This window comes from Phyllopteryx taeniolatus, chromosome 1 (assembly GCF_024500385.1).
Source record: "Phyllopteryx taeniolatus isolate TA_2022b chromosome 1, UOR_Ptae_1.2, whole genome shotgun sequence".
Taxonomy (NCBI): Eukaryota; Metazoa; Chordata; class Actinopteri; order Syngnathiformes; family Syngnathidae; genus Phyllopteryx; species Phyllopteryx taeniolatus.
Window position 1 is genome coordinate 15,059,451 of NC_084502.1, and position 15,534 is coordinate 15,074,984.

Sequence of the window (15,534 nt, forward strand, 5' to 3'; positions counted from 1 at the left end):
TCGCCCGAAGTCAGCTGGGATAGGCTCCAGCATCCCGTGACCCTAACCAGGATAAGCGGTGTTGAAAATGGATGGATGGATGAGGGTCTAGTTGGTGAGAAAGCGTGCAGTAAGGAAAGAGCATGTAATTTCAACATGAAGACCTTCAATCTGTATCTGTGACACCTGTTCCAAAGACTGTCCAGTCAAGGGTTAGCTGGAAATAACCACTGCTGCTTCAATCCCTGATGCACTAAACTATTGCCATTCTGGGACAAGGATGTGTGAGAGAGAGAGAGAGAGAGAGAGAGAGAGAGAGAGAGAGAGAGAGAGAGAGCAAGAGATTGAGAGAGAGATTTGCATTAGCTAAAAGCATTATCAGTTAGTTTTTTGATAACAGGCACATACTCAAATTAATTGGCCAAGTAGACTGTGCGAGTGCAAATTATACACAAGAAATTAAGGGAGTTATATTTCAGGCAGTCGGCACGGTGGATGACTGGTTGGCACATCTGCCTCACAATTCTGGGGTTCAAATCCCGGCCCCGCCTGTGTGGAGTTTGCATGTTCTCCCCGTGCCTGGGTGGGTTTTCTCCGGGCACTGCGGTTTCCTCCCACATCCCAAAAACATACGTGGTAGGTTAATTGAGGACTCTAAATTGCCCATAGGTGTGATTGTGAGTGCAAATGGTTGTTTGTTTCTATGTGCCCTGCGATGGGCTGGCGACCAGTTCAGGGTGTACCCCGCGTCCCGGCCGAAGATAACTGGGAGAGGCTCCAGCAGCCCGCGACCCTATTGAGGATAAGCAGTCAAGAAAATGAATGGATGGATGGTTATTTCAGGCAAAGATTTACAAGTGTAGCTGTACTCGTCAGGTAAATGGAAACTCCTTTATACTCTACACACAGATCCTTTTTCTGTTCATCCCATTTAATGTTTATCCACAGCTTCCTTGCAGTCGCTCCTGTCTGACAAAGAACAGCACTCCAAATCATGGCACAACAACCTCTGATCAGAGTCTAGTGTTGTTTGATCCATGAACCAGCCTGACATGTGTGATTGAGTTTCACAGGGGTCTCGTGGGTACCAGACTCTTTTCCTGGGGCTGCACACTTTAAACACCCGCCTATTAGAGACATCCATCCTTCTCGGAAATGAACTCCTCGCTAACGCAAGTGGTTTGAGGTTACATCTCAGCTCCACCAACAATAGCACTTTGATGTCCTTGGACGTGTCATAGTGATATACATTGCATGAGTCGTCTGAGCTTGCGCCTACCACATAGTTGACATGTCACCTGAATGGATGTCGATACATTGTGATGGGTCTGTGTATTTGGGTATACCAAATAAAGAGAACTCTTCATCAGTAAAAATACCGTTGGACGAATCTTCATCTTAACTCATGTTTTGGATGCGCCTGGCTCGCAATCGCATCCAACACCGGGGACATCCAATCTCATAAAAAATCTCACACATCGACTCCAAAATCTTGCGTGGGTTTTCTCTGAGTATTACAACTTATTCCCACGTGCCCAAATGATGCATGTTAGGTTGACACTACGAGCACTCTAATTTGTTCCTTAGGTGTGAATGTGAATGGTTGTTTGTATGTGCCATGCGATTGACTGGCAACTAGTCCAGGGTGTACCCTGCCTCTCATCCAAAGTCAGCAGTCAGTGGCATAGAAAACGGATGGATACTCATTATAGTCCCTCACGGGGACAATTCATCTCACATTTTTGTGTTTCACACCACATAACCAATCGGCAACAATAAACATTTATCTTGGAAGGCATCCATTATTTGAAATTTTTTTTTCTCTTCCCATTGGGGTTTGGTCCCCAATCCCACAAGTAGCGACGGTTCACTGTACAGTATGTACTGTACAAGCAACAGACATTTTTACCATGACATCTCCCGTACTTCCAGACGGCAAGAGACAGAGCCTTTAAACAGTGGCAGTTGTGTACTGAAAAAATGTTTTTCAATTGAATTTTAAAGGTTTTAGGTCACGTTAATGGTGGAACACGTTTTGCAATGGTTTATCTTGGTTTCATTTTTCATATCACAAAAACATGGAATTGAACAGGGGTGTGTAGACTTTTTATATCCACTGTAAATGGCCGTGCAACCCCAAGCACAACAAGTTATTATCATTGTTTCAATTCAGGTCCTCGGTAGTCAAAGCGGTCGCCAGTCAATTGCGGGCCACATATAGAGAAACCACTATTCTGTCACATTCACATCTATGGACAATTTAGACTAGACTTCGATGTAGTTGACACGCATGATTTTGGAATGTGGGGAGAAGGCGTAGCACTCAGAGAAAACCCACGCAAGCATACGTGGCGATTGTGTTGGATTGGTTGCTCCTGGACAGGAAGGCCAGAGCTGAGATTCTAACCCAAAACCTTAGACCTGTGAGGCAGATGTGCTTACCATTGCCTACTATTCAGTTCAGGAGTCACTGTGACTACAGTATTCCATAATACTACAGTATGTCTTCTTTAGTAAATGTGAGAAATTTTGGGCGATAGGACCCAGAGGATTTGAGAGCCTGGCGACCTGATGACAACCTGCACCAGCTCACCTTTTTTTTTTTTCTTTTTTTTTTTAGTGCGTGTGTGTGTGTGTCTCTCCAGTGTCCACTTGAGAAGAAGTCAAGAGTGAAACAAGAAAAGTTGAGCTTGTCATTGGCTGGCAAGAAAGCATCGAGGCAGCAGGGGCAGACTTTGCTATAAAAGTCATGACGCAATCCACGCGCGCACGCACTTAGATAGACGGGACTCGAGCGGTCATCTGGTCGTCTCACCCACCCTCGGGACAACATGAGTGCCTCTGTGGCCGTGTACCGGAGCATCTTCACCGAGGACCGCTTCAAGCAGGCCTACGGCTCCGAGGAGGACAGCACGAATGGAGGTGTGCGGCTGCGGGACAAGCTGGCCGGGCGGTGCAGGTGTTCACGGCGGGCGTGCCTCCACCTGCTCCGTCAGAGAGTCCCGATATTCAACTGGCTGCCGGGATACCGCTTTAAAAAATGCTTTTTAGGAGACACTATCGCCGGACTGACAGTTGGCATTCTCCACATCCCGCAAGGTTGGCGATGATCAATTATCAACGTTTAAGACGTTTATTACAATGAGCACAGTAAAACAAACCAATAAACAAACAAATAAAATCAATCGATCAATTAAATAAACACGTTAGTAGAAAAAAAGATAAATACAAATAATTAAAAAGGACAGTCAAAAGCAAGTTTATTAGATAGAGGACTTGATTGACATCTTTTATATGTCACACATGACCATTACAAGTATTAGAAGTAGCTTTACTTAATAATCATTACTATGATGTTAATTGTAGTAGCACCCGAGTAGTTACAATACTTCATTTTTAAAATTATTTTTTAAGATATGTTTATGTAATATATTTGATTTTACTTATTATGTCAGGTTAGCTATATTATTTATTATTGTTATATAGATTTACAATGTTGTTTATATTTACAATGTCACCCATTGCAGGGGTGTCAAACTCATTTTTGTTGCAGTTATAGTCCATCGGTCTGAATGTGAGTGTGATTGCTTGGTAGTCTATGGTATAGAAAATACTAATAATAAAGACTATTGTACTACAGCTACTACAACTACTACTTACTGTTGTGCATTATTTTATCCATCCATCCATTTTCCGTATGGCTTTAGCTCACTTGGGTCGCGGACATGCTGGAGCCTATCCCAGTTGACTCCGGGCGAGAGGCGGGGTACACCCGTAACTGGTCGCCAGCCAATCAATCGCAGGGCACATATAAACAAACAACCATTCGCACTCACATTCACACGATTTAGAGCAGTGGTTCTTAACATTGTTGGAGGTATGGAATCCCGCAAGTGTCATACGCGCATTCACAGAACCCTTCCTAATTAGAAAAAAAAGATGGTTTATTTCAAATTCAAAAGAGCTATACTGCATATTTTATTTTCTGTGTAGCTTCTCCGTCATCAAGTCATGGTAATCCGCAAAGGTTGAATCATGGCGAATGGAGTGTTCTTGTTTGTTTGTTCAACAAAAACAAACTGTCCAGTTGCCATGTTTCAACCTTTGCAGATATATATTTTATTTGTGGACAAAATGAACCACGCATCAGTTACACACAAAATCATTATGTTCAAAGAACAATAGCAACAAAACATGAATTTCACACAAAAAAACACAAATAATTCAATTCTATAAATATTATCGTAAATTAATGTGAATTTTGCTGTTGCCTTTCTCCTTGGCAAGTGCCACTCTCATATCATTTTCACAACAAAGTCCATTGTTTTTCTTTGTGTTATTGCTACAATCCTTGAAAAGGGTTCATGTGGAAGAGACATTTTTTTTTGGCTCTTTTTTTTTCAAATGTTGCGTATTAATAGTACATGCATTGATGTTGACAAAAAAGTAAATCTCATGAAAATCGGTTAAGAAATGAGCAATTTAGGAACCCGGGTCCCCAGAACTGTGAGGCAGATGTGCTAACCAGTTGTACACTGTGTCGCCCCTGCATTATTATAATTGTATTAAAAATGTACTTTATTTCATTAGCAGTGTACACTGGTGCCTTGGGATATGAGTTTAAATTATTCTGTAAACATGCTCGTAGGTCAAATTAAATCGCTCATCTTTCCCCATTGAAAGGAATGTACTGTAAATGAAATGAATCCACTCCAGCCCTGCCCCTTAAACCCTCGAACCAAAAATCTGTTTTTTTAAACGTGTTTTTTATATAAGCAAAATTGTACTCCACAGTATTGTACTGTATATAAACATACACAAATAACATTTGCTCTCCACGTAACCTGCAAACACGGAAAATACGAGCATAAAACACTACTGTACCTAATGTATTGTCCTTCCTTGTGCTTCTTCTCCTAACCCTTATTATTTAAATCCATGCTGCTGATAGAAACTGGGATTTTGACTTTTCTCCCCAACACAGGGATGGCTTTTGCACTTCTCACTTCTGTAGCGCCGATATTTGGTCTCTACACGTCCTTCTTCCCTGTGATCATCTATATGATTTTTGGCACTGGTCGCCATGTATCCACAGGTAGGGATACAGTTCATCTTCAAAGAAATATTACTTATTAGCCATACAATCTGTGTCACTGTCACTGAGGTCAAAGGATTTCTCGCAGGTACATTTGCTGTGGTGAGTCTCATGACTGGCTCTGTTGTGGAGCAGCTGGTCCCCACACCTCTGGAGTTGAACTCAAGTTCTCCCGAAGGGGCCGATTTTGAGCTCCAAAGGATCGGTGTGGCCTCAGCTGTAGCACTTCTCTCTGGAATTATTATGGTATGTGAGGAAATTTGTGGACCATCACAGAGGATAAAGCCCACTGCTATTTGACCCAAGTTTACTCAAAAATGGATCATAACCCAAGTGAACTATTTTGTGTTCCAGCTTTGTATGTTTGGTCTTCAGTTGGGCTTCCTCTCCACCTATCTGTCAGAGCCAATTGTTAAGGCTTTCACCAGTGCCGCTGCTTTCCATGTCACCAGCTCACAGCTGCAAAGCATGCTAGGGCTCCGCCTTTCTCGCCACACGGGGACTTTCTCCATCTTCAAGGTGAGCAGAGCTTTTTACATGAGACCCTTGTGGTCAGTAAGGGGAAATAAAGGGCAGTAGAGAAAACAGTGAATACCACATATTCATGTGTTTACTGTGGAACCTATCATCAGCTGTTTGCTGAAAAAACATATATTTATTTGTACTCCAGCAATCCCACATTTATCGCGGGGGTCACGTTCAAGGCGTTCAAGGCTCATTAGACATTAACCTTTTAGCTCATGACCCACTGTGGCTCGTGGGTTCCTAGAGTTAGTAGCCACTCACGATTTGCACTTGCCAAAATTTATCCTGCTTGAAATAATAATCCTAATCATAATTCATTTTATTTATAGGCACCTTTGAGGGCACTCAAAGGTCACTGTGCAAACAAAAGAAAACAAGCAGTACAATAAAATAATAGAACATAACACATCAAAGTGAATAGGCAGTCCGGAATAGGTGAGTCTTGAGTCTGGATTTGAGGAGTGCTAATGAGTCGGTGTTTCAAATTCGTCAACGGGGGTGGGTTATGATATGTGATTGGCTACCACCTGCCTGCTGCTCAGCAACTTGTGTATTCAGACTTTAGCGTCTGTGATGGAGAACCTGCCTCAGACTAACATGGCGGAGCTGCTGATCTCCTTGGTATGTTTGGCGGTTCTGGTCCCAGTGAAAGAGATCAACATGCGCTACCGACAGCGCCTGCGTACACCCATCCCTGTGGAGATCCTCACGGTCAGTTCAAGTCATGTCCATAGTAGTGTGAGTCTGTGTTACTAATAAACACGAAAGTGTAAGTCAACCACTGCATCGCCTGGCAATGGATATTACACGTTTCGCTCAATCGCTTCGGTTCATATCTCAAATCAACTTCAACATTTGCGAAACAGTAAGTGCATTACTCCAAACAAATTAATTACCTGGAAAAGTCAATATCTTGCTCAAAATCCTTAGTTCATCTCTCTAAAGTAAGCAGGCCTATCGGTGTCCATGAACATGTCAGCGCCATCAGAAAGAGTCCTTGTGTCATTGTGTTTGGATATCTTATATTTAACAGTATAACAGTATACTCTAAAGGGATGTTCTAATGTAAAGTATGGCTAAAGTTTTAATGACAATTATTCTAAATTGTAATTTACACCTTAGTGGATGTGGGAGATTGATTGCAAGAGACTGGACAAGATTGACATTTACATTTATGCTGTTTGTTCTGTAATTTGTTGATAGTCCTTGTCATGGCAATGCATAAAGAAAAAGACAGCACTGTATAGCGCAAAGAACCCCCCCCCCCCCCCCCCCCCCAACAAAAAAAACAACAGAAGTAGAAATATTGAACACAGTACAGTCAGGGAAAACAAAACATGCAACACTGTAGGAATTACAGTGCAGTCTTCCTACACTTGACGTTTCTGGCTTTTGGGCCACAAATTTGTATCCACATCACAATGGCTATCTTCTCCTGCGATGAGCTATTTCAGAAAACTGGTTGATCATTGGTTGATATAAGGATTCACACATTTCCTTTTGTTAGAGAAAGTCAATATTCACCTTGCAAAAAAAGTCTGCTGGAAAGTCTAATCGGAATGTACAGAAATATGCTTGATATATGACACCTTGTTGAACCATTTTGCATGTAAATACTATGAATCCTTAAATGTTGTGGAACTGATCAATTGAGAGCACTGAAACACTTTGATCGACATGACAAAAGCAATTGATAATTAAGGAAACAGCAGAGAATTGTCCATAATCATTTGAATGGATGTGGCTGAGCATTTGCAACTTTGCAACTGCTTTTTTGATGTGCACAAATGACACAATGATGTGAAGATTAAACAATTAGTTTTGAAAATTTAAATTCTGATATGAGAAATGTACCAAAGCGACTGAGAAATCTTGCCGTATCTTGGGTAAACAGTGACATTTATTCCGATAGCACAGTATCCCGTCTTTTACGATCACTGGGCTTTATCTTGTCAAATCAAACACTGTCGGAGAGGCAGAACCAGAAAAAATGTCGCCGGTAAACATGACCAGATACACACATTACCATGGCAACGATAACAACAATGGATCGGGCCAATGTATCGTATTGTGCTGGGGGAAAAAAGAGGGAAAGCGTGGTGTCGTCACTGGTGCTTGGGCGTGGGCTGTCCATTCAAGAAGAACATGAGGTATGTCCGCGTACTTTTAATACAATACGATGCGCAAGCAGGCAACATAATGTTACCTACCCTAGCAAGCTAGTGCTAGCACAAACATTTGTATGTAAACAAGCCGGCGTTCTGTCGAACCATGCTCTCAAGCTTTGGTAAACGTTGGTTTGTGCGCGTGAGTAAATGTTGACAACAGCGACCAAGTATGTTGACACCAGCAAGCACGAGAGGCCATGCACCGGTAGCAGTATGCAATCCTATTGGTCGACGTCAAGGTGCGCTGTCGCAGAGTTGTCGATATGTCACACTACACGGAAGATATCCCCAAAAAATCAAACATGATAGACTTTTCATTTTGGCGTCGTAGGGTTATTGTTGGGTCGTGGATTATGTCACACTACAAGACGTTTTGTCGTTTCCGACAAAATATCTCGGCCCCAATCTGGGAACTCGCCCACGACAGCTAATCGGGCCAGTATTGAGGATAAAATACTGTAGTCTGATCTAGGCTCGACAAAACAATACTGCTCCTATAAAACTGGCAATGACCAGCATTGACCTAACAGGAAAATATTATGAGTAGTAAAAGAGTTGTCTTTGTATTTAGCACATTTTTTTCCATGTCAAAATACCACTTTATTGGAGTTTCTTCCGCAAGATTCAAGGCAAAATCGTAAACAAAATCACAACGACATTGCAATGATGACTTGATGTTCTCACTATGTTGATTACAGCCTCTAGGGGCCAGTGAATTAACATTTTGTGTTTTGGTTTATGCTTCTTTAGGTGATTATTGCCACTAGTGTGGCCTATGCTTTCTCTCTGGACTCCTTTTACGCCATTGAGATTGTTGGCCACATTCCAGCAGGGTAATTTTTCTGTGGTAAAAATCTTGAACAACACGAACAACCCAACAGATTTGCGTTGTTTTACTTGTATTTGTCCTTTCTTCAGTTTCCCAAGGCCTCAGTTGCCTTCCTTGCACACATTTCCTGACATTGCTGGGGACACTGTTGCTATCACCTTTGTTGGCTATGCTGTGTCTGTGTCACTGGCAATGATCTATGCTGACAAGCATGGATATTCCATCCATCCGAACCAGGTAAAGCCCAGAAATGCTTGCTGAAGCTTCTTACCAGTCTAGTAACTTGAAAACTTGTGGTTGCAGGAGCTGCTGGCTCATGGTATCTCCAACACCGTGTCGTCCTTTTTCACCTGCTTCCCAAGTTCGGCCACTCTCGCCACCACAAACATACTGGAAAGTGCAGGGGGATACACACAGGTAGGTCATACGTAGGGCAGGGCGATACACTCTAAAATTCATATCACGGTACAAATAGAATCCCTTCACTGTCAATATTGCCACAGTTAACTTGAAAAAGTAACTTACTTTACTTATTACTTGATTTCAAAAGTAACTAAGTTAGAAAAAAGTAACTTTTTAGTTACTTTCAGCAGCTGTCAAGGGGCAGGAATAACACTTATCCACAGTACAAAAAAGCATTAGCTTAACTGTATCCATATGCCACATAATGTATGCCACACAAGTTACAGAATGATGTCATCAACATGAACAAATAACTTAAATAGTGTAGTTGAAGCCACATTAAATGAGCAACTTAGTCCAGACTTGACATGCCAAATAGCCACCTACATGTAAATGTAAACAAGCAGACCATACTCAGTACACTTCTTTAAAGACTCTTAAGTGAGATAGATAGATAGATAGATAGATAGATAGATAGATAGATAGATAGATAGATAGATAGATAGATAGATAGATAGATAGATAGATAGATAGATAGATAGATAGATAGATAGATAGACTTTTGCAACGCTGCCGATTGTGAGAGAAGCAGCTAACGTTTGCCTCTTGCTGTTCGCCGTCACTTTTCGTCTCTCATTTGCTCTCAGTCCGTTCAATCCAGGAATACTAGTACAGTACTTTAATGCGCCTCATGTAAAATGTCTGGGACATATGGAGGGACAGCGCTGCTACGTCAGTAAGGTAGCTAACGCACGGGACGCTGTCGCAGCTGGGCTGGTGTGCGGTAGAGAGAAAATCAAGAGAGCGACTGGTGAATCAGATCAATAATACGTTATTTTAATGTTTGTTTCACAATCGCTACATTCGACAACAGCACAGCTCTCGCTCTGTTATATTGTATTGTTTTGTTTTAAATAACATTATGTTATATTATTTACATAGAGATAGTTAACCAAGTGACAGATGCAGTCCTTAGGTTACTGTAGGTGCAATCGAACCTGCCAGAGTACAGAAAAAAAAGAATACAGTACTCTTAAAGTTAATCCACACAAAAATGTGTGGTCATCACTGAGTAATCATTGAATTGAAATTAAAAAAATTCTTTTCCTGCCTCACAGTTCTGAGAACCCGGGTTCAAATCCGGCCTCGCCTGTGTGGCGTTTGCATGTTCTCCCCGTGCCTGCTTGGGTTTTCTTCGGGTACACTGGCTTCCTCCCACATCCCAAAAACTTGCATGGTAGGGTAATTGAGAACTCCAAATTGCCCGTAGGTCTGAATAGGAGTGTGAATGTTTATTTGTTTATATGTGCCCTGCGACTGGCTGGCGACCAGTTCAGGGTGTACCCTGCCTCTCCCTCGAAGATAGCTGGGATAGGCTCCAGCACGCCCGCGACCCCGTGACCCTAGTGAGGATAAGCGGTGTAGAAAACGGATTGATGGATATAAACCATAGTAGAACAACTTCAGGATAGACTACAGCATTGTTTCCCAACCTTTATTGATCCAAAGGTACGTATTTTACATGAGAAAAAATATCACTCATACCACTGAACTAAAATGTCACAAGTTAATTATGGACCATCGACCATATGGTGGAAGAGCAATTGTTCTGCCTGTCACTGTACGTTTTCGGCATATTGAAAAAAGATACTGTACATTACTCATAGTCAATAAATCATTTTAAGACTAATTAAGTGAAATTGGATTTCCTGCAGCACACCGATGATCTCCCATGTGCTGCGGCACACTGGTTGGGAATCACTATATTACAGTTTATGGGGGTCAGCGAGGGTTGGTTTAGGGTGGGACTGGCTGTCCTTCATGAGGCTTCTGTATGGGGGCCCAGAATTTGGTTCTACAGTTGTAGTTTATGTGTCACCATTGGGGTGAGGATTAGCAACTTAAAGGAGCTGTCCTAGCTAGCCAGCTGCAGCTCATAGCTGGTGCAGAGCAAGTTTGCTTAGCGCCTAGCATTTCCCGGTAGTTCCCGAGCAGCCAGGAGCAGGGGTGAATGGTAACTGTTTGATGAAGAGGCACTGTTGTTTTTTTTTTAACCTGCTCAAAAATGGTGCCAGCGGCTCCTCCAGCTCCGTGGTCAGACGTGCTCGAAGCCTTTTCCACATTGAGGACGATACAATGATGTTATCAACAAGCGTCATTGCGATTGGTCGCTAGAGTTCAAATCTATACTGTAGGCCAAATTTATGTTGTCTGCCGCATATACCGCGCACCCCTCGTTATTTCACTAAAATTAGCACTTCTTTAGCTTACTGTTAACAAATGCATATCAGTTGGTGCCAATTCATATTTACTGCGGTGGTTCATAGATGGAATGATCATTTTAAAAAACATTTTTTTTGGGGGGGACGAATGTAAATGTGTAATTATTATAGCACACCGACCGCCTTGGTTGCATTAAGATTTTCAGTGAGTGATGTGGCTTCTGTTGTGTTTGTTTCTGCAGTTCTCTGGCTTGTTCACCAGTCTTGTTGTACTAATTGTTCTGCTGCTTATTGGACCTCTGTTCCACTTCCTACCTAAGGTGTGTTATTGTCCAGTATCAGAGGTGAAGGAGTTGTGACATAGCTCACCAAATTTTGCTTGTTTTGTTTGTCCACAGGCGGTACTGGCATGCATCAATGTGACCAGCCTCAGGCAAATGTTTCTGCAGTTCCAGGACTTACCGGAACTGTGGAGAATCAGCAAAATTGACTTTGTAAGGCCACAGAAGAGTGAAGGACTAGATGTTATTGGATCTATTCTGGAATGTGATCCCCAGGCACGACGAGACTCCCTTGAGCAGGGATTGAAGATGGCTAATTAGTTCCCCGGTTACCGTCCAATCAACAACGGATTCCCAAAACCCAGCTAATTGGGCTTTTTCAATTTGTATTGAAGCTGTGGTCATCTTTCTTTCTGTTAAGAAACAGCAACAAGATGTACCCATAAATTCCGTTCACGCGGTTGTCTACTGATGCAAAATGTGTCCTGGTATCATTTTAAGAATGTTGCATTTATACAGATGGTTTGGGTGGTCACCTGGCTGTCTGTTGTGGTTCTCAACGTGGATCTTGGCTTAGCCATCGGGGTGGTGTTCTCAATGATGACTGTAATCTGCCGCACGCAAAGGTAATTATTTTTTTGTTTTCAAATTTGTATTATTATTTTCTGCACATCATAACGCTACCACGTCCAGTAAAAGAGCCATTTGTTTCTTCCTAGGTGCAAGTCTGTTTTCTTCTCAGTGACTTATCTTTTTTGTACGCAGCACTTTTGTATTGGCTTAAATGTACATAATATTGTGGCTGATTAGGTAAATGATAAAAAGCTTGCTTAATGTCTGTCAGGCTTGTTGATTGCATCCTCTGAACCATGGTTCATTCATCAGGGCTGGTTGCTCCGTGCTCGGCCGTGCCAGCAACACAGAAATTTACAGACCTCTGGAGAATCATAGCAAGGTGAGAGGATGCCAGAATACCGAACTGTAAAGTGAAAATAAAAAATGTTTTCTAAATTTGAGAATCGACAGAGGAGAGTCATGTTGACAATTCTGCTGAATCTGAATGACTGAAAGAATTGCCAAGTATATAAAATAAGGCTTCAAAATCAAGCCATTTTCTCCACTCTTAAACGCTGCGGGCATGTCCGCTGAATGTGTGACACGATTCCCCCCTCAACTGTCAACTGTCAAGCAAGCACCATTACTACGACCTGGTAAATGGATGCTAGAATCTTTTGTATGCCTAAATGTACTGTAACTCCATGTTTGACCCGTGAAAATATATCCCCCAAAACTGGAATATATCTCACTGGGTTGTTGCGGGGCTTTTCCACACCTGGACAACGAGGTTCTCTAAAGCTACCACGTCTGCATGAAGTCCCAGTCCACACGCTGTCTGACATGTCGGATTTATTTATTTTTTTCTCTCCTCGCTCTTCCACCTTTTTCTTTGTGACGTGCTCGTACTCACGGCCGACAATGAGGCGCTCTAAAGCGGCCACACCAGCGGACTGTCTGGGGAAGATGCATTCTGGGGGTGCAGGCAACACTAGCTAGCTAACTGCATGTCACAATTGCGCCGGATAACCACTGATGCAAACGAAGGTGCTCCAGTTCTTATAAAGTGGGAGAGGGGGGGACTCATGCGGGACACCCAAGTGTGTCGCGGGGCCAGAAAAATCAAGAAAACTAAAACGGTTTTGATGCTACATCTCCACAATTCAGAGAGATACTTATAGTTCTCAGTCAGGGCTCATGTTCTTAGCAATCGATACCATACAGTATGTATAATGTATTTAGAAACAAATCTCTGAATTCACTTTACAGGCTCTTTAAGTACCAATTTAAACAGATGTTTTGTTTAGCAACATTTCAGTTTCCTACCTTATGGATATTTTAGAAAGCGGCTTGCATCTTGTGTTCCCTCCAGTGCTATGAGGTGCCAGGGATGAAGATCCTGACATACAACGGACCTATTTACTATGGAAACCGTAGTTTTTTTAGGGAGGAGATGAGTAGGTTGTTGGGCCTGACGCCAGAGAAGATCCGCAGCCGAGAGAAGGCCCGGAAAGCTCTGGAGAAGCGTGAAAGAGAGACCAACGTTAACACGGTGGTACGTCTGCTGCACTCACCCAATGACCACAGTCAGAAATAGGCACTTAATATGGTAAAATTGTATAATTATTTTGTATTTCTGGTTTTTGTCGTTCTTAAGGAAAGAGGAATCGCAAACGCATCATTTTCTTCAGAAAATGAGTTCTTTAAATCAGGTGATGACATACAGTAAACACACACACTCACTCACCATAGGAAAAAAACCACAATGTAAACGTATGATAATCTAGTCAAGTCTTCCTTCATTAGGTACAGCTGCACATACGATCCAATACACACCAATGTACGGTGTGTGCAAAATTCTGCACTTACAAAGATAACAATTGTTGTGGAATGTGTTAGATTTTGCAGGTATACTTAAAGTCTGTTTTGTCATTTTAAACATGGAGACATGATTCACTTATGGCATTATTGTACTTCTAATGTTTTGAGATGATTGTAATTACAATTAACTCTTATAATTCACCGGAATGTTTTTTTGTTTTTTTTCCCCCTCTCGCTGTCTGCAGAAGCATCCGAGCATGAGGTCCAGGTCGTGCTAATCGACTGCAGCAGCGTGATATTTGTTGATGTTGCAGGAGCGAGACTCTTTACTCAGGTTAGTGTGCAAAAACAATGTCAACGTCTCTTGGCGGTGCCTCATGCCAACATATTGCCTTTAATAATTGCAGATGTGCATTGAATGCCAAAAAGTTGGAGTTCATGTTTATTTGTCCAACTGTAATGGTAAGGCCTTTGCATGTTTTTATTGTTTCATAGATGTTATTCTTGGGTTATGGTGAATGTTCTTGATAGATAACTTGTGCATCATACAGAATAAGTTCTCTGTTCCCCCAGAGAGTGTTTTAAAGATCCTCACATCAAGCGGTCTCATGAACTACATGAACCCCCAGCATATTTTCGTCACTGTACACGATGCTGTGATGTACATTCAGCAGCAGAAGGTATGATAGAAAGCAGCAATAACCACATATTGGATTTAAAGATGTGTCAATTGCTCAAACTATTGCCATTTATTGTAGGAAAAACATCCAGAAAACACCACGACTGTTTGGGTGTGATGCAAAGTGGCAAAGTGCAAAGGCAAACCGATGATGGCTCATGTTCCTCAATCAAGTGCTTGGGACAGAAGAGGGACAATCACAATCGGACTCGCATGTTGTTAATTGTGTTTCTAAGAAGCAGTAGCCTGTTGTAGCATTATTGAGGCTTTACGCTGTTACTTATTGTATGTAAGCAAAGCATCGCCATGCCATCTATGCTGGATTTTTAACAGAGAATATTATTTGATTGTAATCCAGAGCCAAATATACTGAAAAGTGCACTGAACTGGTTAAATACTTTGTATATTTATATATTTTATATGTGCTTAAATATGAACATGTGTACAGGACATGCCGTGCAATACTGTTTGGTATTTGTCTGCAACTGTTCTCCAGCGGCTGTTTTTATAACAAATATATCGCTTTTCAAGGATTATGAGACTATATTTTATTAAAGGAAATGATGAGTTTCTTCACCAATATATTATCTGGTGACTTTTTTTTTTTGTTACATTTTATTACAGGTTAGGAATGTGAAGCATGCCAGGCTCTTGGATTATAAAACTTGATGAAAAACAGACACACGACTCTACCACAATATCCGCATGATTGTGACACGGAAAGCCTGAACAGAAACAAATAACCTGTGCTGTGATCACACTGAAGGAAACATTTTAATCAAGTGAATTTTTTGAAAAGTCTACCAAAACATTAGCTCATCTGCTCTCTGCTGCTCTCTAGTGGTCAAAATAGGTGTGTCCTCACAGACACGTTAACCTTGACCTAATAATAAAACTGCATAAAAACCAGGACAGAAAAGACAAAAATCTAATTATGTTCTCGCTTGATGTTAGATAGCCAATTTATTTTTTTCCAGT

General features: G+C 41.7%; 1 protein-coding gene across 4 annotated transcripts; it reads left to right on the plus strand.

The window, feature by feature from the left end:
- The first annotated feature begins 2,615 nt into the window (after positions 1-2,615).
- Positions 2,616-15,136, plus strand: slc26a10 (solute carrier family 26 member 10). 4 transcript variants are annotated; one of them, XM_061774672.1, is made up of 18 exons: positions 2,619-3,078; positions 4,964-5,074; positions 5,163-5,320; positions 5,429-5,593; positions 6,158-6,310; positions 8,518-8,600; positions 8,686-8,833; positions 8,900-9,013; positions 11,463-11,540; positions 11,619-11,714; positions 12,021-12,127; positions 12,387-12,456; positions 13,429-13,611; positions 13,714-13,768; positions 14,123-14,211; positions 14,285-14,339; positions 14,451-14,557; positions 14,636-15,136. In XM_061774672.1, the coding sequence occupies exons 1-18, from the start codon at positions 2,811-2,813 to the stop codon at positions 14,672-14,674; spliced, it is 2,079 nt and encodes a 692-aa protein (XP_061630656.1). In that variant the 5' UTR covers positions 2,619-2,810; the 3' UTR covers positions 14,675-15,136. The 4 variants fall into 4 exon arrangements, 3 of the variants coding, with proteins under 3 accessions (XP_061630678.1, XP_061630656.1, XP_061630664.1); XR_009788704.1 differs by lacking the exon at positions 14,285-14,339 and having other exon boundaries at positions 2,617-3,078; XM_061774680.1 differs by lacking the exon at positions 11,463-11,540.
- Positions 15,137-15,534: the final 398 nt, after the last annotated feature.

Bases quoted from the DNA above. Each gene is read 5' to 3' on its own strand.
- slc26a10 (XM_061774672.1), top strand. From the start codon at position 2,811: ATGAGTGCCTCTGTGGCCGTGTACCGGAGCATCTTCACCGAGGACCGC. The intron at 6,311-8,517 runs GTCAGTTCAAGT...ATGCTTCTTTAG, and splicing joins TCCCTGTGGAGATCCTCACG to GTGATTATTGCCACTAGTGT. The intron at 14,558-14,635 runs GTATGATAGAAA...CATTTATTGTAG, and splicing joins TGTACATTCAGCAGCAGAAG to GAAAAACATCCAGAAAACAC.